We start from the raw sequence: 27,184 nt of genomic DNA on the forward strand, positions 1-27,184 counted from the left end.
TAAAACTTAAGTCTTATTTGAATAATAAATTAATCTCATATCATCTAATTATTACAATTTTTTTAAATCTTTTAAATAAAATATAATAAAATATGCTTTTTTATATTTGAACCATGCGTTATGTCAAGGGGCGCCGCACACACAATGTAAGAAAAAAATAAAATACCGAAAGCGATCCCTCCCATCATTTTGAGTACTGTTAGCATCAAGTACTATTTAATGCTTTCAGTGTAATATATGCACCATGATAACATTTTTTTTTTTTTTCCTTTTACTTTTCTCTGTTTTTGTCTTTTTGAAAAATATTAGTATGCCCTGAGTTTATATTTCGGCTGTTCATATATTTAATTTTTTTTACTTAATAATTAAAAAAGTAATTTTTAATTTACTGCTATGTTTTTTTATTTTTTAAAAATATTTAAATATGTTAAAAAAATAAAAAAATAAAAATAAAAATTTGTCCAGATGTCACGCCTAGCGTCATTGCTGGGTTTGGTGGGAAAAAACAACTTCAACTTGTTTCACTGTACCATATTTTAATTTGATGTTGGTAACTAACTAACGTTACTTATCATCTTTATATTATATAGTATATATAATTTATTATTATTATTTATTCTTATTAAATTAAATAAATTTTTATATTCATCATCCATATATTATATATTTAATAAAGAAAAAAAATTATATGTGAAGTATGATTTACAATGATAAATAAAATTTTTCAAAAAAATAACGCCCCAAAAGATCAGGTCCAACGTTCCTTCAAATTACATCTGGGTCTTTACTCTAAAAAATAGTTAATTAATAATATAATTAAAAAAAATTATTGAAATTATTATAATAGAACGTGGAGTCCCATAAACCACGCACCTACGCTTATAACTCATTATAGAATATCACATAAACTTAAACAAGCCCGAATTAAACAAACCCAGTACTTAATATTATACAAAGATTATATATATATATATATATATATATAATATCTTCTAGGACCTTCAATATTGTCTGATCGATTTCGGAACTTTAATTTCGAACTTCAATATTGCAGCAGGTTTAGAAAAATAAAATAAGAAACAAGTGTGCGGTCTTAGATGAACAGTGGCTGACGAGTCCCAATACTCGTACGTAGTACGTACCGTGCCTTAAAATTGCATTAAGTGAATTTGATATTCAATATTATTTTTGAGTAATGATATCATGGTACATATGCAATATATTTCATAATATATTTTACAATATATATTATAAAATAAAAATATTTTTATAAAATAATGTTAGTTTTATAAGATATTTTATAAAAATTATGCCCATCATTTTAAAACATTATTATGTAAGGTATTGTAAAAAGTGAGATATGTTTATCATTTTTCATTATTTTTTGTTGTTGTCACTGCCGCATAAACAGTAAACAGTCGTGTAAAAATTGTGAAATAATAATGAGTTTTGCTACGTTATGTTTTTGTGTATTTTTTGTGTATTTTATTGATGTAATTGATTAAAAAAATTACTTTATATTAAAAAAATAACGCAACCAATCATAATAGTGGAGTGCGTAAAGAGTGTGCAAAAATAATTTATATAGAGTTTTTGAATAATAATACGTTTTTATTCTTATTAATAAGAGAGAAAATATTTGTATAAGCTCCAAATAGATAAATTTGATCCAAATCCTTATAAATAAGTAGACCATAACTTTAAAAAGTATAAAAAAACTATTTTTTATTAGGGGACTTATGTTTTTACAAAATATTTATATAATTTTATAATTTTGTCTTTTTATGAGTTTTACTATTACTCTTAAATGTCGTTTAGATTCGAAGATGAGTTGAGATGAATTGAAATAGATTGTGAATAATAATGAGATAGGTTGTGAATAGTAATAAAATTTATGAGTTAAAATTGATGAATAATAATAAATAGTAATGACATAAGTTGAGATGAGTTGAGATGGATTGTGAATACAAATCAAACTTAATAAAATAACCATATCAGGGTACCCAGAAGTACTGCTGTCTGCATACACAGGGCCTTTTTCTTGGATGGGTAGGGGCCGGAAAAGTTTTACAGCTTGTACGTACTCTTCTCTCTAGATTTCTGTTGTTGTTGTTGTTTAGGGAGAAGGGTCATTTGCCCCGGCCTCTCGTCCCCGGCCCTGGGCTCCTCCGCCATTGAAAGCAGAAACTTCCTATGTGCGTGCAGATCGAACAGGTGATGATGATATATTACATGCATGCGCGCATTTTCTTTTGTTTATACTAACATGCAAGCTAAGATGAGAAAAACAAGGGCCTTTATAAAATTCCAAAACTTGCATGCTCACTGCTATTCTGCAAAACTTGATTAGCCGTTTGGATTGAGAAATAATCTCATGCTTATCTCATCATTATAATTTTTTTAAATTTTTACATAAAATATAATAAATAATTTAATTTTTTTAAATTTTAAAATAATAATAATATTAAAAAATAATATTTTATTTAACTTTTATCTTAATTCATCTTATCTCATCTCTCAATCTAAACGGATTAGTTTCCAACATAACAGGTAAACTGCCCACTCAATGCTTTCAATTCGGTAAGCATATTAATTATTTTCTGAGTATGACAACGCATGCATTGAAATTAAACGTCATAATATCATCATATTTTGCCTATCATGCGAAATAACTTCCTGCGGAGAGAGAGAGAGAGAGGAATGGAATTAATAGAGATCTATGGCTCTGCGAGGCATCCAGCAAGGGTAGTAATTAAGGCTACGTTTAGATATCAAGAATATCTCAAGTACTCTTACTATTATTTTTTACTTTATTATTATTTTTTATCTATTTTTTTACTATTCATTACTTTTACCTACTATTCATTATTCTATTTTTTTTTATTATTTTTTCATTACTATTCATAAATATTTTCAATACTTTTCAAATATCCTAACTACCCAAACATAGCCTAAGTCGATGGAGAGAGGTTACTTTTGGGCTAACAATGTGCCACTTTCTCCAATAATCTGAACAGTTTTAGTAGTGAACTAGAAACAGAGAAGGCAACCGTACAAATGGGGCAAGTAGATTCATTATTCAAGCAATGAATAAGATTTTTTTACACGCTCGCCAGCTGAAATATTGCATTTATATATATATATATATATATATATATATACACACTAGCAGTAGGGTAACGTCCAAGGGACGTTTGCTATTTTTTTTATACCTAGTGATTAAGAAAGTATTTTTTAATGATATTGTAAATTTTTTATTTTTTTAAAAAATATTTATGATGATTAAAAAAATACATGAAAAAAAGAAAAGAAAAATAAAAAAGTAAAATACATATTCAGAACATATTTTCAGACTATTTTTTTGATAGCTGTAGCAGTTCTCTTTAGTTAATTAAAAATATTATCATATTTAAATTATGTTAAAACTTTAATTATTTATATAGTTTTACTTTTTTAAAAATATTTAACAAAATTTCATCATTTATTTAATGACGAAAGATTAGTATTTATAAATTAAATTTGATAATTTATTTATGATATGATATTTATACGTTAGCCACCCCTACGGCACCTCACAACCACCACCAGCCCGCCGAGCTCGTTCACACAGACCTCTCTCTCTTCTGCCGCAATAGGTTGAAGCTCGTAACCTTCTCTCTTCCTCTACACGTACGGATTTCTCCCCGTGTGTTAATTTAGTGATGTGTGGTGATTTTTTGATTTTGTAGTATTTTTATAGTGATTTTGTGATTTTGTGGTGATTTGGTTAGCAGCCACCGATCGAAGTACTTTCTTTAGTTCCTCTGGAAGACGATCTTCGACGAAATCCCTTGTCGTTATGCCCATTGCGCTTCAATTCTATGAGCCAAAATTGTCGCAATGTTTAACCTGTAATACAGAAAATTACCATTTCTAAGCCATTTGTATCAAACGGAAAGGTTGTTTCGCCTGGAGCTTAATCTCAACCTTACGATTCAGCATCTTGAGAAAAATATTAAAGTAGAGAATGTCTTAGAAATGTTGAGAATGTTTATGAATAATAATAAAAAAATAATAATAAAATATTAAAAAATAGGTGAAAAGTAATGAATAGTAAAAAATAGATAAAAAGTAATAATAAAGTAAAAAATAGTAGTGAGAGTAGTTAAGATACTCTCACTTGCCAAACATAACGTAAATCATACGGTAAAAGTAATATCTGAAATGTGAACAGTAATTACTGTTTATTACTGTAGATATTACTGTTCATATCTGCATAGACTCTTTTAAAATATAGGAAGATATCTGATCTCTCATCTTAATTTTGAGTCTCCTTATATCTTGATTTTTATAAGTGTAAATCTGCACTACCTTATACCTATAATTATTTTAAATTTATTAATTTTAATAAAATTTATATATTTATTACAATTAATTTTACATATATATATATAATATATATCCACGCCTACAATTGCCAGAACTCCCTGTGAGCATGAGCAAATAGCTAGCGTCCTGCATGGAAGATGGCGATGCCAGCAATATGCAGATCTGCAGCTTTCGCCTTATCAAAATTATTAAGGTACTCCTCCTTGATTGCCTGGTGTACGTGGACCAGCAACGGCCACATCCACATTTATTTTTCATGGTGGGGATCGAAAGGGTATTAAAATTACAAGTTTTCGTGCAGATCTTTTATAAACAAAATAGATTCAACTATAATGGAGTTCAATTATTTATAAAAATATTTGTGCATTTCAAGTTTATCCATATTAAGCATTAGTATTAGATTGGTCATCTTATTCTTTAAATTTTAATTAATATATAATTTTTTCACCTTTAATTAATCATTAAAAACTTGAAATCTATATTAGATTAGTCATCATACTCTCTATAATAATAAAATATTATTATTTTTTATTATTTGTATTTTATTATTTTATTTTCATAATTTTCAATAACCTCCAACAAATCATATTTATATTTATTTTCACAATGTAACAATCTATAATATAATAATCTCATATAAATAAAAGTCTCATATCTATAATATAATAATTTCAAAAAATACTTTTAGACTTGTTATAATTCTTTTCATATTTGAAAAGAAGAATAGATTTATTGTAGCTTATAGTTTAGATGAAAACAATTTAACTAATTCAATATGAAGCAAATATAGATGATATTTGCTAATTTGAAGATGAAAAAGTATTTGGCTAATCCAATACCAATGCTCTAACATTACTCTTTCGTTTTCTTTTTTCTAAAAATACATCACCGATTTTGGGTAATGACCAAAGGGTGCGGCTACTATGCCGCCCCATGTTGACCGCTGGGCGTACCGTCCAGTGCAAAATTATTATTATTTTTTTCTTTTTCATATTTTTTTAATACATTTAAATATTTTTAAAAAATAAAAAAATATACCAATATATTTAAAATCACTTCCTTAATTACTAAGTAAAAAAAAAAAAATTTACCAAACGGTTAAATTGAGTGGTACAAATAGGAGGGCAAAGTAGTATTTCTCAATGACCAAAATGGCCCAAAAGTTTTTGAGTATTAATGATAGACACCAGTTTTTAAATAATAGGAAAGAGTTTTAGGATTTGTAAGTTCTGTACAATATTTCTTTTAAAAAAGTAGAGTATATTATTAAAAAATAATTTTTTTATTTAGATTCTAAATTTATTCATTTTTTAAAAAAAGTGTACAAAACTTACACGTGTTAGGACTACAAATATAATTTATCTTTAAATAAATAATATTTTTATAAAATGATTATACTCTTATAAATTTAATTTATTAATTGTAATATATTTATCTAAAATAAATTAGAAAATGATTATACAAAATTACTTCTTTACCATTTTTCAAATCTTTTAAAATATCTTAAAGAGAAAGGAAAGAGTGGTGCAAAGGACAAAATCTTTCCGATGGTGATCTCCATGCAGATGAGTGTCGAGTATTTTAATTAATACAAAAGGCCGATATAACAGTAGTAGATGATATTCGCAATTTCTAGCTGCACATGCACGGCCATATATATATATATATATATATATATATATATATATATATATATATCAATTGGGAAATATTTTAAATACAAAAAAATTATATAAAAATAAATTTATAAATTAATTTGATTTGATATAGTACGTCAGATTGTAAAGTTACTTTTATTATAAAATATATCTAACAGATTTTATAAAATTATATCAATTTGTAAATTTATTTTTATATAATTTATTTGTGTATGAGTTCTCATATCAATTTATACTTCCCTTTCAGGGCCGGCTCAATGGTAAGGCCATTTAGACCATTGCCTAAATCTCCCACCACGTGTAAGGCCACCAAAAATAAATAAATAAAAATGAGATTTTTTTTAAATTTTTTTTAAAAAATAAAAACCATTTCATTAAATAAAATTTTAAATAATTTTTATAATTTTCAATGTGTGCAACGTCCTATAATACTAAATTTAATATTTAATACAATAAATTTTTTTTATAAGTAATACAATGAATTATTTTTATTTTAAATAATTTTTTAAGATCTTGTTAAATTGAGGACACAAAATCTACATTGAGACCTCATTTTAAGTTGTTGTTGTAAATATAAATTCACAAAAATTTTATTTAAGGATTTTAAATAAAATCTCATTTTATTGAAAAGTTTACAAATATTTTATTATATTATAATTATAAATAACTCGCTTAAATTTTGAGGTACACCTCAATTTATATTGAGCCGCCGTTGTTCCCTTCGGTATGAAACGCCAATGCCCATATATGGTCCCTGATTTGCAGAGTTAATTATGCAGCATGCAGCTAGCGCCTCTCTCTGCGGCCCGTGACAGCGCCATAACATGTTTTTGGACATAAAGTACCGAAACGAAAAAAATGTAACATTCATGTTTTGAGTGGATCAAGGGTGGAAGTAATTAACTTCCTTTGAAACAGTAAAGATTTTAGTTTGTCGTGTTAACAAAGGGACTTGTAAATTAATATTTATTAACTTGTATAATAATCGAGAAATAATGAGAGAGATTAAAACACGTACGGATAATGTTTGGGTAATGTAATTCACTATTATTTTTATTATTAAAATATATATTATTATTTTTACTGATCATATCAATGATCATTTAAATGCAATATCATGAATAGAAAAAAGCAATAGAAATTATCCAATTAATCATCAATATTAAGAACTCAGCATAAAGAATAGTACAATCTATCATTATAATTAAGGAAAAAATTACTTTACTTTCCAAGTTGTACAGCTATATATATTTAATCGCTTAGATTTTTTTTTATTTTTTTATTTAATAATTAAGGAAATAATTTTAAGTGTATTGATATATATTTTTTTTATTTTTTTAAAAATATTTAAATATATTAAAAAATATGAAAAAAAAAATATAAAAATAACAAGCGGTGAAAGTGATCGGAAGAGTAGTCGACTCAGTAATTAATGTGCGCGGCGTGCATGCTTGTTGAAAGGGACCGCAATATGTCTATAATTGCATGCTATAGCAATTGTTGATTTTTGGAAAGGACTAGTACACTCAAGCTCACTACACTTTACAAATGGAGTACTGCTAGCTATTACGGCGATCGAGCTGGATGCATGCATGGATGGTGATCGATCGATCGAAGTAGTAAATTAGTAATTAAGTACATGTACACTACAGGCTACAGCTGGTAGGTCTGAGATAGCTAGAAGCCAATATAAAGAGGTCCAACGTATTGCATTGACATTAATCTCAGATGCAGTGTTATAAAATATAAGTTCCGCGCATTATTTTTCAAAAAGAAATAAAATTTATTATTAAAAAAATAATTTTTTTATGTGAATTTAAGATTTATCTACTTTCTTTAAATAAAATGCATGAAATTTACATATGACCTCGACCTATAAATATCGTTTTTTTTTTCTGTTCACTAGGCAGCTTGCTAGCTTTCCTTACTAGTAATATTGCATGCGTGCTATATATATATATCCTAAATTTTGTACAAGTTATTTTTTTTTTAATAAAAGAAAATATGTGGTTAAAATGCATGTAAGAATATCTTTGGGGTTGGTTTCACTTTTCTTTTAAAAGGTTTGCACAGACGAGAATTAACTAATTTCATAGTTTTGGACTTGCAGAAATTATTATTTTTCTTGAATACATATGTCCTGTGACAATTAAAGGAAATTCAATTCTTAACATTAATAGTTTTGTTCATTTAATTTTTTGTTTCTCTACTTTATACATGCATGCATTTTGTAAATTTAAACCATTGATGAACTCGTCTTTCTTATATATATATATATAAGAGAAACAAATTAAGTTGTTTAATAGTTAGCCGCAAAAAGTACCTTTTCAAATTATCATGAACATGATTATATATATGAAGAATATACAGTGAGTACTAACTAATCTTAAAAGAGATATGTTGTTATTTATTTTACATTTTATCATTTTCGCTCGTATTTGTAATGTGATATATATATTAAGTGATTGATACATAAAATATTATACTTTAAAATTTGTCTAAAAAATTAATGTGACCAATAATAACGAAATTTAGGATGAAAAGTAGTACTATTATTATTTTAAAAAACATAACAAGCTCTTAAGTTCGTCTGATTTGGATGTTGAGATGAGATGAGATGAGATGAAAAATCTATAAATAATAGTTAAATAGTTTGTGTATAATAGTGAAATAATTAAGTTGAGTTAATATCTTATTTTATGGAGTTTTAAGAAAAGAGAGAAAAAAAAATTAAATAAAAATATTATAAAGTTATTACTTGAGAGAGTGTGACAGAAATAAATCATAAAATCATGTATCTTACATCATTTATTACTCATGATTTAATATTGTCCAAACAGTTATACCGACAACAATAAATATTTTAGGATCCATTTGATCACGTCCGTGTCTTTCTCCCTCTCTCACTTGAGGCGTAAATCAAAGTGGACTAAAAATATGAGAAATCTGTTTTCCTCATTAAGTAGTCTTATAATCTACAATAAATTGTCATAAAATTTTACATTTGGCATCCAATGATAACATGCAAACACCATCATATATAATATATATATATACATATGTATGTATGTGTATGTCCATATTTCGGACCGGAGTACTGCCTTAGCTAAAAATTGACCAACATGTTAAATAAGAGATCTCTGTATATGATTTCTTTGTCCCCTGAAGAGAAATTATGTACGTAGCTAATTCAAACTTCAAAAGCTAGCTTGTTTTAGAATTGGGCGATTTTAAGTTAAAACTTTTAACCCCAATCATATTATAATTTCAACAAGCACTACAATATAATTTTTTTTTAGTGACGGTTAGGAAATTATGACAGTCCTCAAACCGTTACTAAAAAATATTTTCTGGAAACCGTCACTAAAAACAGAGGAGTTTTTTTTTTTTTTTTTACGTTCGAACGGAGAGTAAATTTACGTTCGAATGTCACATATACGTTTGAACATTGTGGCTACTTACGTATGAATGTGAAATGTTTTGCCGCCAACGTTCGAATGTTAGTAAGTAACGTTAGAACATTAATTGTAAATTTAAATTAAATATGACTCTAATTTAAAATTTATGTACTTTTTATAGTGCATAATTTGTGAACAAGTCTAAAAAGTTGTAATATATATATTTATATACACACAATTTGTAAAATATAATTATAAAAATTATATATACATATATAAAAATATATTTATGTTTATATATATTTGAAGTGTAGTGATTTAGTATTAAAGTTGAAAAATCTAACATTAAAAAATATTGAGAATTGAAATTAAAAAACAATAGATATATTAAATAATATTGATCCTTATATATATTAAAAGCAAAATACAAAATATAATAGAATTTCGTAAACAACACACAGATGAACGCGTTGTTCACGAAATTCTTACTCCGTATTTTCTCAATCAAGCTATCAACTTTCTCGTTGAGGATACCTACACGATGGGCTATCTCGGCGACATACTCTTCTACAACCATGATTTGTCGATCGATATGCACAGTCAATTGTGAGATCATCGCATCAACCCAAACAGGCTGCGGCCGCGCATCTCCCGCTGATGTACTCGTCGGCTACTGACTACTACTCCCCACACCTGGCTCTGGCTACGTCGGAGGAACTAGAATCGCTACAGGGGGTGGCTGACGTTGATGATACCCCGCGCCTGTCCAATGTTACATCGATGCATGCTTATGTCGAGGGGGCTTGTATGATATGTGACCCGCTCCTGCGGCTGGAGTGGCACTCTTCAAGCAAGTAATAGCCGGCTAATGATGACTTCGTATGGGAGGTTGTCCGTGGAGACGATGCTCACCTCATAATGGATCCTCTCAAAGATGCATAGTGGCAAATCGATGGGATCTCCACATGCCACACGTATCAAAAACTGTGCCCGAGTTTGACTAAATGTGGTCTTATGTGCCACAAGATCCAGATTTGTTGAAACAATAAACTGCAACATGCGGAAGAGAGGTAGCAGATGTATTTGGTTTAAGGCGTTCTTCCTCTCGTTCTTACTTTTAAATGGTCTTGTATTTTTAATTGGGCATAGTCTCGTTTTTATTATAGTACAAGAAATATTTTTACAGAAATATTACGGTTTATAATTATGTTGTTTAATATTAATTTTATAGTTAGATTTTGGTAATAAATAAATTAGGACTTAATTAGTCAGAGATTTTAAGTGAATATCGAGGTATTTAAGAATTTATAATATTTTAAGGTTTCGAGAAATTTAGATTTTTTTTTGGGAAATAGGTATTTTAGAAGCTTAGGTTTAAATATTTTAAATATGTGTTCGATTGGAAATTTATGGAATTTACGTGATTATGTTATAGGTGACGATTAACATTTGTTCGACATTTTTTAGGAAAATTCTTAAAAGCTAAGAAGTCCAGGTAAACAGGGTTCCCATGCTAGACTTTGCATAAAAAATAAAATGGATTGAGGTCAATTTTGAAAATATGCATGTTCGTTTTGAAAAAAAATCTGAAAACGACCTCAATTATTTGTTCTATATCACGCATGAAATTCTATATAAAAATAAATTATTTTCTGTCATGACTGGTGGAGATATGGGCTAAATTTTGTGCATTCTGTTTTTGAATCATGCAAAAGAGTGAATTTGAATTTTTGGTGCATAAAAAATATTTCATAAACTGATTTCTATTTTGTTCTAAAAAATATTCTGTAATCTGTTTGATAAGATGTGGTGACTGAAAAAGTCTTTGGCATGACTATCTAGTTCTGTATCTGATTTTGTTACTGCTCTGTTTAGTATGAGACCCTACCATGGGGTTAAACATGGTCTCTGTTTCTGATGTGATATGATATGGCCCTACTACGGGTAAGAATAGTAGCATTCTGTTTCAATGATGATATGTATCTGTTCTGTTATTCGCAAATGCGCAACCCTTCCACGAGGGTTAAACATGGACTCTGTTATGATAAGATGCTTTGATATGATGATGATGATGAACCAGATATGTTATGCTAAAGTATTTTTGGAAGCTTGATTTCTGTTATGTTTGGTTCTAAAAATATTTTTGTACTCTGATATGATGTGAAATGATTTCTAAAACCTCTGGCATGTTATTCTGTTTCTATTCCGTTCTGACCTCACCACTAGTGTAAAACTGTGGGCATTATTCAGATTTGGTGCCAACATTTTTTTTGGTGCACTCACTTTGAAAACAAAGTGATTTTTCTGCATGGCATTTTCTGTGTGCACACTCAGGGCACCGAGAATAATAAAGGGAAGTGTCCACATTCTGTTTCTGCTCGGTTGGCTGCCGGAGTTTGCATAATCCTACCATGGGGGTTAAACATGAAATTTCTGATGTGATGTAATTTGTTCAGTTATGCTATACTAAAGGAATTTTTTATAAGGTTATTTTCTGAAAGCTTCACTCTGATATTTTTGATAAACTGTTCTGATTCAGCATTTTGAAATAAAAATATTTTGTTCTACATTCTGAAATCTGTAAATGTTCATGTTTGCACGCTGTTATATGTTATTTGCTTACTAAGTTGTTGATAACTCACCCCTTATCTCCACAATATTTTCAAATGATTATGATGGCCCTGTTGGCGAGTAAGAGTAGGCTATGTTAGAGGAGTTGTGAAGTTCATAAAGGAATATGTATCCGAGAGTACAAGTATTTATTTGAGAGTATTTTTAGTTGATTTATGATTTTATATTATTTGTGGTATTGTAAGTCGTAGAAATTTTGAGATTGTGTATTTTGATGGAATATTAGAGTGTATACATCTGTTATGGAATACATTGTTTAGGTTACAAGAGGTAACTATCCGGGACCCTCAGATGCGGGGCATTACATCCTGTGTACTTGGGCTTATGTCTATTCTTGTGCATACTTCAACCATTACAAAAGTATATTTGGACAAGTTACCAACATTTTACAACTTTGAAGTAGAACCTTGATTTGATATTTTTCAGATATTATATGTTTTGATATGGAAGTGTTTTTAAAATGAAATCAATAGTTTGGTTATCATGTGTAAATAACTTGATATGCTAGGGGGTGGAATGAATATGTTTGGATTAAAAACACCTAGTACCAGACTTATCATTAGGGTGTGGAATGAATACATGAATATGTTGGAAAGACATAGGCAGATATAGCATTAATCCCTATCAAGTCACATCTTTCCATCCTTGCTATCATATTATGTTCTTTTATTGTGACAAATTATGTACTCCATCTTTAGAATAAATAATGTTGTCCATTATTGAACAAGTTTTGGCAGACTGATATTTCTTCATTCCAAATAGTAGTGATCGTCCAAAACTTAAAAGGAGGAAAAATATCAAAAGTTCATTTTTTTTTTTCTGGTATTAGACTATTTCTTTTGAGTATTTTTGTCTCAGTATCATTTACTTGCTTTTTAAAAAAAAAAAAAAAAAAATCTGAAAAAGCAAGAAGAACCTACATGCATTGTGAGTTTTCTATTTTCCTCATATCGAGTTCTATCTCTATTTTGACTTGTGATTTTGATGTGATTTTTGACTTGCCACTTGTGGGCGTTTTCATGATGGAAGAACTGAAGTAAATAGTTCTGAAAATATAAATTTGAAATAGTTCTTTTTCCACTTGAATGTTCTTATTAGTATCAAAGCACTAAACTCTTTATTGCTCTTGAGCTTTCATTAGGAGTTTTTCTTTAAAACATGTTAGCACAATTTTACTTCTTTTTTTGAAATTGTTATTAGTGTCAATTTGAATCTCCAAGATTTGTATATAATTTTTTAGCCTATGTTAGACAATTTTTGATGATCATATTTGGCTCATTCCCATCTTTTTTTGCTTTTACAATTATTTTTTTTCCTTAATTTTTTTAGCATTTGCTGCGAAAACAACTCGCGGCAATACTTTTTTATTTATTTTGTTGGAAGACGTTTTTTCCACCGAATGTTCTAGTGGGTAACACTAATACCCACCAGTACCTCTCACGGTAATTGCTTCTATTCCCACAAGTATAGACGAAAATAGATGTGCTTTTACGGTGAACTTCATTAGCTCTTGCCGCGAGAAGTGTCATGGGAAAAGATAGGTATTGATCACGATTTAAAGTTTAAACCTTTCGTGGGCTATAATAATTTTTCCGGCGAGTTTTATCCCACGAGCTTCGAACGACAAAATTTTTTGGGAATATGATTTTTCCCACAAAAAATCTGCTTTTTGCCACAAAACTTCTTCATGGGAAATTGCAGTTTCTATTGTAGTGGGGTGGAGTGTTGATACGGCGTTCTCGCGTTCTTCCACGACAGTAAATAATAAGTGAAATATATAAATAAAAAAAAAGAACAAATAGATTTACATAATTTGACAAAAAAACTACGTCCACGAGATATTTGGAGGGCAGTTCATCCATTATAGGCAAATCCATTATAATGGATGGTTTGCATAGTCTCTCATGACCTCTTATATCTTATAGTATAGTGGAGGTTGAGGACCCTCTTGCCTAGAGGAAGAAGATAACTTCTCTGGAGTCCAATGTGAAGGTAGAAAAAGCATTCCGAGAGCCCCCTTGTCTTTAACAGGGAAACCCCTTTTATTGAGGTCTTTTAAGAGTGGTCGGCGAGATGATAGTTTTATGTCCCTTCCACCTTCCCCTTTATGTGTCCACCTTTACCTTCCGTTCTAGCTAGCTCTTGTCTTGTCTTGTCTTGCCTCTCTCTTATTTTTTCTCGTACTTTTAATGAAGGTCACCTAGTGGGCTCTAGAAGATTTTATGCCTAACATTTTCACTTTCCATCCATGACAGGATGAACCCAATAGACATTGAAGAAAGGTTTGATCCAAGGCTTGAGAAAAATGGTTTGATTAAGTCTGATTCAAATTGAATTGATAATAAACCAAATTGATTTTAATGAATTTTTTGAATCATTCATTAAACTGCTTTAATCGATCAATTTAGGTTGATTCTAGCCGATTTTAGACCAATTCAAAATTGTTGTATCTATTTTTAAGTTGTCTAACAAGGATTTTTTTTTTTTTTTAATTTCTTGTACCAAAATATGATAGAAATAAACATACATTAACTTTTCCATCATCGTATTCAATAAGAATTAAGAATTGCAAAAAGATTGAATGATAAAACATATGGTTCTTAATTTTCTTTTAATTGAATAAAAAATTAAAAGATGAAAAAGTATTTTGTATAAATATGTGAATGTGCATAAAATATTACATTTACCATGTATTTATAACTTAATGATATCTTCTTTGGATATAAGGCAAAAAATGCCAACAATTGAGGTTAAATACATAAATTATATATTTATTGAAATTATTTAGATTCATATATATTATATTTTTATTGAAACTAGTCAATAATTTATATTTTATAATATTCTATACATGATATTAAATACATGAAAGACATTATATATAATTTTCTAGTATTTTTTATCAGTATTAAAATAACCGATTCAAAATTATCATGAATTACACAATTCATTAAATTGGTCATCATCTGATTTGGAACCCGATTTTAATTTTTGGAGCCATAGTTTAATCTATAAAATCAAGGAAAATATCGTATTTTAAATTTTTTTCAAACAAGTGAATATATTATATTTTTAGTTACACTACAACAAAATTGACCTTTAGGGATGAAATTATTTAGGGACGAAATAAATTCCATCCCTAAAAGTCATTTTTTGGGATGAAATTTAAATTTCATCCCAAAAAATTGATGACTTTACAAAACCGTTCAAATTGTAAAATATCCATTCAAACAATATTTTTTGTGACTTAAAGCGTCTCAAAAATTTTTTTACCGTTCGAATGGAAAAAATACGTTTGAACAAAAAAAACTCTTAGCGGGAAAGTAATTTATTATGCTGGAGAAAGTTCAAAACTGTTCGAACGGAAAATATTTGGTGGCAAAACCTGGCAGAAAGGTTTCCAAATCGTTCAAATGGAATATATTTAGTTCGAATATATTTAAGCACCACATTTATACATTCGAACATATAATATTAATCTCGGTACGCAACTCAAAATATAAAAAATATATATCATATATACAAATTCGTTAATTAATTTTATGTAATTAATTTAAAAATATTTTAATGATTTCTTTTATTAAGATTTTTAGTTAAATAAATATTATCAGCCATACACTATATAATATAAATCAATAATTATTCAAGAAAAGATAAAATATTTAATTTACAACTAAAGCAAATTATCAAAACACCATATATACTGTCCATAACTATAACAAAAAAAATATAAATAAAAAATAGAAACTACTGTGATGCGAGGTCTTTGCACACATCCTCGACTGTAGCTAATTGTCTCTCTACCTATGCAAATCGAGTACTAAGCGTGACCTGAGTTGCATTATTGACATTAATCTATGTACGTAGTTCATTAACCTCTGTATGTAACTCAGAGACGCTAGCCATAATCTCTGTACGCAACTCAGTTATGGCAGTATGCACTGCATCGATCACCGTTGATGTGTGTATGCCGATCTCAGCACGCAGTATGTCAGTCATCTCCTCGTGAGTAGATGTGCATGATGCCTCGGCCTATGTAGATGCCTCACTAGCCGATACTTCAGTATCTCCAGGCTGTGCATCTCTCTAAATATTAGCCCTGTCGTCAGAAACAGGTCCATGAAAACGAAATCTCGAGTGCCCCGTGCTCCGTAACAGGTGGTGCTGTTGATCGGTTCCATCGGCTGCCGTGAACGCTCGGCAACATTTGCCACGATCCCAGAATGTAGCAAAAATCGAGTGATCAAGATCCCAAATGGTAGTATATCTGTCGTAATGTACGGAGCCTCTGATCGGATCCTCTCAAATATATATCCCATGAGGTCGATCAGAATGTCACGAGCGACCTGTATCATAAATCTCGCTCGATCCATGCTAACCTCGATCTTGTGCTGCCGAGTGTCAATATTATTAGCGATGATCAAATTCAGGATCTTGAAGAAAGAAGATAAATCTGTCTGCCTAATGCTTTTCGTCCTATCTACACTGGAGCATCTGGACCAACATGATCCGCAAGTGTATCGATCTCATCTGTGTACGATGGGATATCGTCCCGAGACATCTCTGCATCACCTAAAGGATCAGACTCTCTAGGCAGCAGGTTCGAATAGGCATCGACCAGCCTAGGAATACCGAGATATGCAGTGAGTCTGTCCGCTAAAAATATAACAGGAGCTCCTCGGACACAGATCCTGTATGCCCCTCCATCGTCTGGGCTAGCACCATCGAGCTCTTTATAGAACTCAGCAACGATCTCAATGCAAAAAATGAGCTCCATTCATTCTTCTCACTGATCTAAGATTGGTGCCTAACCACGATCATTGAATACTGATGGGAGAGAATGACACTCCTTTATAAGAGCCATAAAATCAGACAGTTTTACCTGCTGCTCAAGTAAAACAGTCCACTCTCAAACTATTTGGATGGAAGGTTCCCTTGATTTACCACGTTTATGGCCCTTATAAGACATTATTATGAATATGAGATTTTAAAAATAAAATATATATTCAGCATTAGTGATAAAATCTAATATGAGAAAAGATTTACAAAATTATATACTAATAGCAATTTAATAAATTAATTGATAGAACAATTTAATGAAAAAAAAAGTGTTCAATTAATAGCAATATAAAAAAAGTGTTCAATTGATAGAACAATATAAATTAATTAATTGCAATTTTACATTCGAACGATAAAAAAGTGTCGAACAGAAAATTGTACAAGCCGTTCGAACATTTAAAAGTGTTCGAACGGCAGGGTTAAACTCGTTTGAATGCGTTCAAACAAAAAACAGATCGAGCTCGCCCATGGCTGAGTCAACTCAGCGGCCATGAAAACACTTAAAAATGCATCGATTCTGTGGGTTTCTTTGACAAAACACATACTACTCTTCATTTCTAAACATTCTACAGTGGATTTGTCGTGTTTTACGGTGACTATTGATGAAAAAATACAATTTTTCTATAGAAAACGAATAAAACCATAAAACCATATAAAAAATAACTGTAAAATAACTTTTAAAGTGCATACCTTCACTTAGAGGAAGAGTGTTCGACATAGGTGGTGATTACGGCGGCAGACGGCGGCGATTGATGGGCGTTCAAACGGTGAATCTCGTTTTCAAACAGTGGGGACGGCGGCGTTCGAGAAAGTTCTGCCCGCGATAACTTATATGTGCATAACCGTTTGAATGTTATATTTAACCATTCGAATAGTTTTAAATTAATGTTCGAACGTTATTATTTACCGTTCGAATGGTATTTGTTTCAAGTTTAGTAAAAATTTATATTATAGTATATTATATTTATAATCATATAATTTAATACAATATATATACTATTATAGTAGATTATATATACTGTAATATATATGTAATATTATAGTTATAGTATGAAATAATGTATATATATTATGATAGTATAATACTTTAAATGAAAACATAATAACTTATATATATTTTCTTATAGTATAATAGTAATATATTATAATACTTTACTACCAAACTATTATATATGATAATAGATATATATGATAGTATATAGTACTATATACTATGAGTTTATACTTAACTAATATATATCATACTATATATTCTATTATACTTTACTATATATGTTATATATGATACTATACAACATATATATATATATAGAGAGAGAGAGAGAGTATAGATTACTAATATACTATCATCTTATAAATTTCTCTATACTTTACTATATGATCTTAGTATATTTGAGGCTATACATATGTGAGTATATATTACTAATACATATGCTCTTATATTTTCCTTTATACTTTAGTATAGTATTAAGTATATGATACTATGTATATGATATATAGTATACATTACTATATATCACACAGTATAAATTACTAATATATATCATCTTACATTTTCCTTTATACTTTAGTATAGTATAATATATATATGATACTATATATATGATATATAATATATATTACTAATATATATGATAGTATATATTACTAATAGATATCATCTTACATTTTTATAGTATACTTTGTATAGTGTAATATACTATGATACTATATATATGATAGTATATCTTACTATATATATGATAGTTTATATTACTAATACATATGATCTTATAGTTTTCATATAATGATAAAAATAAATATATTTAAACATTAAGATGATGTGTTCGAACGGTATCCGTAAACCGTTCGAAGGCTTTATTTACGTTTGAATGTACGAAAAAAACATTCGAACGGTTCATTGAAGTGGTGGGAAAATATCCCACCAATAATGACTCATGGATTACCGTCGAATGACATTTATAATAGTTCGAACAATTTATTGCAGTGGTGGGAAAATATCCCGCAAATTAAATATTCATGGATTACCGTTCGAATGAAATTTTTCCGTTCGAACGTAATTGAAGAAATTTGTGCAGGCAGGAAAATTGGCGCGCTAAAATTTTTTCGCGTTCGACCGCAATTTATTTATGTTCGAACGGTTAGTGACAACTTATATTGTTCTTGCACGCCGTCAGTCCCTCATTTTTCTCTCCTCTTTTCTTTTCTTCTCTGTTTTCTCTCCAAAATCTTCAATTTTCTTTACACAATCATTCATTCTATCATCTTACAAAGAGGAATACACACTTATTTTGCTTAAATGTATGATTTTCTTTTTCGTTTTACTTCCAAATCTATTATTGATTCTATTTATATATATATATATATATATTATATTGTATAGATGTTTATTGGAGAAATCTATACTTTAATATAGTTATTTATTGATTTTATAGTATATATATATATATTGTGTAGGTGTTTATTAGATTAAACACAAAATATATTTGTTAGAGAGTTGTTATTCGAAGTATATATATTGTATGTTTGTAGTGTGTTCTGAATATGAGTTTGTGATATTTTGTAAGATTGTGTCTTGTATGAACTAATTGGTGTTTGGAATCTGGGTTGAAACTGTTCGAATGCGGTAATATTCCGTTCGAACGCATAAAAGAGTTTGAACAGTCATTTAAGTGTTCGAACAGTTGTGCTCATGAGTTATAATATAAATAACTTAAAAATAATAAACATAGAATTATTAATACTTAAACTCATATTAATACTTTAATAGATAATAGTTGTAAAAACTATCTTACAATTAACTTCAAAATTAATAAAATTAAATTATAAATAACTTAAAAATAATAAACATAAGAATTAATAATACTTCAACTCATATTAATACTTAAAATATAATAGTTGTAAAAACTATCTTACAATTAACTTAAAAATTAATAAAATTAAATTATAAATAACTTAAAAATAATAAGCATAAGAATTAATAATATTTAAACTCATATTAATACTTAAAAGATAATAGTTGTAAAAATTATTAATACTTAAATTCATCTTTATATTTAAAAGATAATTAATTAAAAACTATGAGTACTAACTTAACAAATAATAAAATTAAATTTTAATTAATACTTAAAAATAACTATAATGTATAATTAATCAAATAAGTATCGATGATATATTTAGGATACTTAAAATACCCATGATATATATAGATACTTAAAATAGTTTGATAATTAAAATTTTTGCTTAAGATTTGGGGATTCTCGTATATTCTATTCTTGTATAATCTTGATGGCAAAACAGAAGGAGTTAGAAGTTCAATTGACGAAACAAACAGACATGAATATGCGCATAAAACAACAAGAAGATCAACAAAGAGAGATGCAACTCTAAATGCAAGAACAACAAAGACAGATACAGCTTCAAATGCATATGCTTATGTAACAATTCAGGCCTCCAAACAATTGATTTTCATTATAAGTGTTTTTGCATATTAAACAATTATATATCATATATTGATAATTTTATTAGTATTATTAGTATTTTATTTATTTAGTTCTGACTTATTAGATTAGTTTTATTTATATTGAACAATTTGTAATTTATTTTTAAAATATAAATATCTATTTGGTTTTAAATTAGTATTGTCCAAGAAAATAATAATCGTTCGAACTCTCATCAAATATTTGAACATATATAAATCGGACACAACCGTTCGAACATCACAAATTAGACTTCTAACGGTAAAAAATTGCACACCGTTCGAACAGACAATTCATTATTAGCGTACGATCATCAATTTTTTTTGTTCGAACGTTTCTTCATATATATTTGGTCGAACGAACTGATATTAATCAACCGACCATGAAATATTCGTTTGAACAGTTCATCATTGTTTGAACGTTATTTACAACATTAGAAAAAATTTTTTAGACGAATTTAAATCGTCTAAAAAAAAATCCGTTCGATCATAGCTTAATTTTGTTCCAAACAATATTTTTTGAGATAAATTTATAATCTTTTAGGACAGTTTTATTGAAATGAACTTGAGACATTTTTTTTCGTCTCAAGATATATTTTGGGTCAAAATATCAATCTTTTGAAACGAGAAGACCTTATTTATTATAGTGTTAATTTTATATATGATTTACAATAATAATATTAAAGAAGGATTATCGTTGCTCTAAAAAAGGGGCAGTATAGAGTTTGAAAACCGTAATTTCACCGCATACTTCGGGCTCTCTCTCTCTCTGTCTCGCAATTACACCACCCTCCCTCCATAAATGCTTATTACATCTTCTCGAGACGCTGTGCATGCATTAACTCCATGCTGCCAAATACTCTCCCACCTGTTGCCCTTTCTTGTTCCCTTCTCTCACGTGCATCAAGGCTCTCTCTCTCTCTCTCTCTCTCTCTCTCTCTCGATTTTATCTGTGCGCGTTGTCCTCGTCCATTTCTTTCCCTCCGTACGTGTCTATTTTTCTCTCTCATCTTCCTCACAGAGTTGTTCTTAAACACTGTTTACATTAAGTACCGATTAGTATTTCATGCCCCCAGCTTAAAACATTGAAAACGGATCTGGCCCTTCTCCATCGTTCTTTCCTCGCAACTTCTAAAGGTTTTGGTGCTTCAAGCTCATAAAAACCAATATCGAATATATTTGTTGTATCTCTAAGCACTTTACGTTACTTTTAAAATAGGAGGGAGATAGAGATAGAGTGAGAGGGTGCTTGGATGGGACGTTCACCGTGATCTTGTATGCGTTATAACTCTAGTTTTTATTGTTTGAAATTTGGAGTGTCAAAGACCTCCTGAGGGTGTCAACTTTTCCTGCCATGACTTTCGGTTAAAAATTTTCTTTTGGCACGTAAGAACACAAAGGTTGAAGACTTTTGGAAGCCCACAGCCGTAGTCATTTTTAGTCCTTCTGCAACATGTACTATTCCTATTAGATTTCCTGAAACAGTGTCAGATACTCTATTAAATGCAAGAAACCAAACTTCAACCTTCACAGAGAGAGAGAGAGAGAGAGGGTCAGTGTAGAACTAGAGAGATATGCTAGCCGGAAAATGCTCCCGGTGAATTACTTAAAGGGAACACAAAAGCTAGCTGCTGAGCTTCTGCATCTTTGTGACGAAGCAGCAATCAGGTGAGGGTTTTTCTTTTTTCTTGTTTTTCTTTTCAAGAAAAATCCTTCATCTTTTCATTCGCCCATGCATGAGATGATCAAGATCTTTCCCAGGACTGCTTAAGATTAAGTGTTTTTGTATATACGTTCTTGCTCGTTTAGTATTTCTCACGTATGGATGAGCGAGGGATTATATCAGCTAGCTAGCTAGACAAACTTGGAACCAACCAGATTAGTAGCAATATCTAACTTATAAGGATATTAATTAATATTATCTCAAAGAGACATTTCTCTTTATGGAAATAGCAGAGAGAATAGTAAAGAGAATTTGCATATATGGTTTGCAAGTTTACTTCCTTGCCTTGTACGTGCATGTATATTTTGACATGAGCGGGATACAGATTTGCTTGTCGACCTAGACTTATTTACCATATATTATTCACATATTTTATTCGTAGTTTTCTGTCGCCCGGGGTGTGGAGGGGGAATAAGCTAGGGGTGGTGACCGTATATTGATCCTTTTCACTGTTCTAGAAATTTGCTTTGTTGTATAAACTCAGCGCTCAACTGCGTTCACATAATCTTCTAATTCACTTGAGTCCTTAACTCGATCGCTTCTATTTCCCTTTCAGATGATCAAAAGGCGCTAGCACACAGTCCAAGTCGATCGTACGTAGAGAGTTGTAGAAATGTTTCAGCCAAACATTTTCGATGCTGATCACCATCACATGCTGGATATGACCCCTAATTCCCCCGAAAATGAATTTGGAAAGATCATTAGAGAAGACGATTTCGAGGCTAGATCAGGCGCCGAAACCATTTTAGAAGCTCCCTCCGGTGAAGACCAAGACCCCAATCAACGCTCCAAAAGGAAGCGCTACCATCGCCATACCCAGAGTCAAATCCAGGAAATGGAAGCGTAAGCGTTCATGCGCACTATTACATGAAGAGATCGAGATGTCCACTTTTGCTAGCTCTTTGATATTTTTTTAGTGGTTTAAACTTTGTTTCTCAGATTCTTCAAGGAGTGCCCTCACCCAGATGACAAGCAAAGGAAAGAACTGAGCCGTCATCTAGGGCTAGAGCCTCTACAAGTCAAATTTTGGTTCCAAAATAAGCGAACGCAAATGAAGGTAGGAACGCCTTATACACATATAAAGATTATGCAGTTCAGACGATCTATAAATATATACGTACTGTACATTCCAAAAACATCTTTAGTTCAAAATGTTCAGGTGTCTTGTCTTTCCTAATGTTGCTCCTGCTCTATAACTGACATTTCTTCCATCATATAGGCCCAACATGAGCGCCATGAGAATGCAATTTTGAAGGCAGAAAACGAAAACCTTCGTGCAGAGAACACGAGGTTCAAGGAAGCCCTGGGGAATGCATCATGCCCCAACTGTGGAGGTCCAGCAGCTCTTGGTGAGATGTCTTTCGACGAACAGCATTTGAGGATCGAGAATGTTCGTTTAAGAGAAGAGGTGACGGAAACGATTATGCCTTTAGCAATATTCTGTTATTGTTGCAGTAGATTAAGGAATAGTATTGTGATTTTCAATGCTGCATGTTTTCGGGTCACAGATTGATAGGCTATCTGGGATTGTGGCTAAATATGTTGGCAAGCCTTTGTCTTCGTATTCTCAGCTTTCGACTCATGTGCCTTCCCGCTCCCTTGATCTTGGGGCTGGGAACTTTGGGGCACAGTCAGGATTTGTAGGGGAGATGTATGGAGGGTCGAATGATCTCCTCAGGTCAATTTCAGGGCCTACAGAGGCTGATAAGCCAATGATTGTTGAGCTCGCGGTGGCAGCAATGGAAGAACTGATAAGGATGGCTCAGGGTGGAGAGCCTTTATGGGTTTCCTGTGACAACTCTGCTGAGATACTGAATGAAGAAGAATACTTGAGGACTTTCCCTAGGGGTATAGGCCCCAAACCATTGGGGTTAAAATCAGAAGCTTCAAGGGAATCTGTGGTAGTTATTATGAATCACATGAACCTTGTTGAGATTCTCATGGATGTGGTAGGTACTTCTCCTATACATTGATATGAGTATCCGCTTATTATGTATATACTTAAAATCATTCTTCAACTAATGCTGTTTTCAGAAACGATGGTCAAGTGTGTTTTGTGGTATTGTTTCAAGAGCAATGACTTTAGATGTCCTATCAACCGGAGTGGCAGGGAACTATAATGGAGCCTTGCAAGTGGTATTCAAGGAGTCTTTCTACTCTTTAAATTTGTTGAGGATATGAATCTAACTAGCTTTCCTTGGCAAGAACATGAGATAGTTCTTGTAGCAGGAAAATCCAACACATGGACCTAACTATGTTCTTCAAATATCTACAGATGACAGCTGAGTTCCAAGTCCCTTCACCGCTTGTTCCAACTCGTGAAAATTACTTTGTAAGGTATTGTAAACAGCATGTCGATGGGACTTGGGCAGTTGTTGATGTTTCCTTGGACAACTTACGCCCTGGTATGATTTCAAGGAGTCGAAGAAGGCCATCAGGTTGTTTGATCCAAGAATTGCCAAATGGTTACTCAAAAGTACGTAATGAAAATTCTCCTTTAATTAAGTCAACCTTGTATATGTTAATTAATTTAGTCGATTAATCTGCCATACTTTCACTATTCCTTAGGTTGTATGGGTCGAACATGTAGAAGTAGATGATAGAGCTGTCCACAGTATGTACAGACCATTGCTGAATTCAGGTCTAGCTTTTGGAGCAAAACGTTGGGTGGCTACATTAGATCGTCAATGTGAACGTCTTGCAAGTTCAATGGCCAGTAACATTCCAGCAGGAGATCTATGTGGTATGAGTATTATTTCAATTGTTTTCCCTCCTTGCTAAAACTTATATATGTTCCAATTAAGGACACAGAAACTCTCTTTCTAATTCATCATCAACTGAAATGTTCAGTGATAACAAGCACAGAAGGGAGAAAGAGTATGTTGAAGCTCGCAGAAAGAATGGTGATGAGCTTTTGTACTGGTGTGGGTGCTTCTACTGCTCACGCATGGACAACATTATCAGCAACAGGTTCGGATGATGTAAGGGTTATGACCAGAAAGAGTATGGATGATCCAGGCAGGCCACCGGGTATTGTACTAAGTGCTGCAACTTCCTTCTGGATTCCAGTTCCAGCAAAAAGGATTTTCGATTTCCTTCGCGATGAGAACTCTCGACGTGAGGTACAAAATGAATTAGCATTTAATCTAAGGAACTTGCAGCATATAATATTCGCGTTCTCATATTATATATATCATGGCCTTTTAAATCATTTTATTAAGGCAAAATTTAGACTTTTGTTCTAAAGGGTTTTGAGCTTTACAGTGGGATATCCTTTCGAATGGTGGCCTAGTTCAAGAAATGGCACACATAGCCAATGGTCGCGACCCAGGCAACTGTGTCTCTTTGCTGCGAGTAAACGTAAGTTTCAGCGTGTGCTCTACCAACACACACACACACAAGTTCCTGCTTAATATAACTGAGTTTTTTTTTATGCATGGGAACTAGTCTTATATATCTCATTATTTAAACAAAATGGTCTCTGTCAAATCGAACTGCAGAGTGCGAATTCAAGTCAGAGCAATATGCTGATACTACAAGAGAGTTGCACTGATTCTATCGGCTCATACGTAATTTATGCACCAGTTGATATCGTTGCAATGAATGTGGTTTTAAGCGGCGGGGATCCAGATTATGTTGCTCTTCTACCATCTGGTTTTGCTATACTGCCTGATGGGCCTGGCCTCAATGGTGGGGGCATTCATGAGGTGGGATCTTGTGGCTCTCTATTGACAGTAGCATTTCAGATCTTAGTTGATTCAGTCCCATCGGCAAAACTCTCTCTCGGATCAGTGGCTACAGTAAACAGTCTTATAAAGTGCACGGTTGAAAGGATCAAGTCTGCAATAATGTGTGAGAGTTCATAATTCACAAGACTTATTTATGGTGAGCGAAATCTTTGCACTCCGTTTTAAATTTGAATCATGCAGCATATACCGACGAAAATTTAATATTCCGAATACGTTATCATTCATGTTGCCGTTAATGGTTATATATAGATCACAGAAAGGGCCTAACTTTATTTTGCTCTTAAAAATGATCAATGCAGCAAGAAGATCAAAAGAAGGGAAAATTCCAAAACAGAGCAAAGAAGTCAAGAACGCACCTTATAATATCCTTGCCTCGTGGTGTTTGTTAGGGGCAGAGAAAGCTAGAGAAGAGCAAATCACCACCCTGAAAGGGTAATAGGTTCGGGTATTGACTTCACCTTAATTACGAAGACGAAAGTAAAACCAGACGTTGTTAATGTTGTTGCCTGTTGTAGTAGTACTAATCCCCATTGATCAGCTTTTGTTAATTTCCTGTTAGGTTTATGATCGATTAGGTACTGTTCTTGGAGTGGTTATCTTAAAATTCCCAATCTTTTTCAAATTATCATGGTGCGTCTTGAAAGAAGTATTAGTAGCTAGCTCAGTCCCTAACAAACATTGGTTTTTTCTTCCCTCATCGTGTATTAGTATTTTTTAGAATGAATAAGTTCTTCGTTATGTGCAATTATCATAATGTATCAGATGGGATCTAGTATACAGCAATTATACTTGTAATTCAGTGTAGAGGGCATACCAGCCTCTACATCGCCTACAGGACATAATTTAATTTTCAAGATAATTTAATTTTAAATTTTTCTTATAAATTGACTATTCTTGTTAAGTATGCAGTGTAGAGATGAATTCTCCACATCGACTTATAAATAGAAATACTTATATATATATATATATATATATATATATATATATATTGAGTTAGGTATTGGAAACAATGCTAGGAGATCAACACATGATCATTAATAAATATATGGAAATTCAGGGAAGTGCAATGATCATAAATTAAATCAGATACAACATTAATTTAAACTTTGCATAGTTATATCCAGCTATCGAAAATACACAGGAAATTTTGAAAGCCAAGTACTAATATTATTTTTCACAACTAATTGTTGCGAAACCGATGGCAATAAAGCAGAAGTAAACAAGAAATAATTAAACAATCAATCATACAATATAAATTTACGTAGTTTGGAAACGTGCCTACGTCTATAAAGCTGCGGATGATTTTATTATGTTGAGGAATCACAATATACATTTTTAGG

The 27,184-nt window shown here is 30.9% G+C and overlaps 1 protein-coding gene across 2 annotated transcripts; it reads left to right on the forward strand.

The window, feature by feature from the left end:
- The first annotated feature begins 21,341 nt into the window (after positions 1-21,341).
- Positions 21,342-26,582, forward strand: LOC121268202 (homeobox-leucine zipper protein MERISTEM L1-like). 2 transcript variants are annotated; one of them, XM_041172352.1, is made up of 12 exons: positions 21,342-22,040; positions 22,670-22,938; positions 23,035-23,152; positions 23,315-23,503; positions 23,604-24,044; positions 24,130-24,231; positions 24,371-24,571; positions 24,664-24,838; positions 24,946-25,217; positions 25,360-25,455; positions 25,596-25,980; positions 26,144-26,582. In XM_041172352.1, exons 2-11 carry the CDS (start codon positions 22,709-22,711, stop codon positions 25,959-25,961), a joined length of 2,190 nt encoding a protein of 729 aa, XP_041028286.1. In that variant the 5' UTR covers positions 21,342-22,040; positions 22,670-22,708; the 3' UTR covers positions 25,962-25,980; positions 26,144-26,582. The 2 variants fall into 2 exon arrangements, with proteins under 2 accessions (XP_041028286.1, XP_041028288.1); XM_041172354.1 differs by having other exon boundaries at positions 21,343-22,039; positions 22,665-22,938.
- The last annotated feature ends 602 nt before the right edge of the window (positions 26,583-27,184 follow it).

Source organism: Juglans microcarpa x Juglans regia, chromosome 5S, assembly GCF_004785595.1.
Source record: "Juglans microcarpa x Juglans regia isolate MS1-56 chromosome 5S, Jm3101_v1.0, whole genome shotgun sequence".
In the NCBI taxonomy this organism is placed as follows: domain Eukaryota; kingdom Viridiplantae; phylum Streptophyta; class Magnoliopsida; order Fagales; family Juglandaceae; genus Juglans; species Juglans microcarpa x Juglans regia.

Excerpts from the sequence above, each read along its gene's own strand:
- LOC121268202 (XM_041172352.1), top strand. The coding sequence starts at position 22,709 with ATGTTTCAGCCAAACATTTTCGATGCTGATCACCATCACATGCTGGAT. Across the intron at positions 23,153-23,314 it reads ATAAGCGAACGCAAATGAAG|GCCCAACATGAGCGCCATGA; the intron begins GTAGGAACGCCT and ends TCCATCATATAG. Across the intron at positions 25,218-25,359 it reads ATGAGAACTCTCGACGTGAG|TGGGATATCCTTTCGAATGG; the intron begins GTACAAAATGAA and ends TGAGCTTTACAG.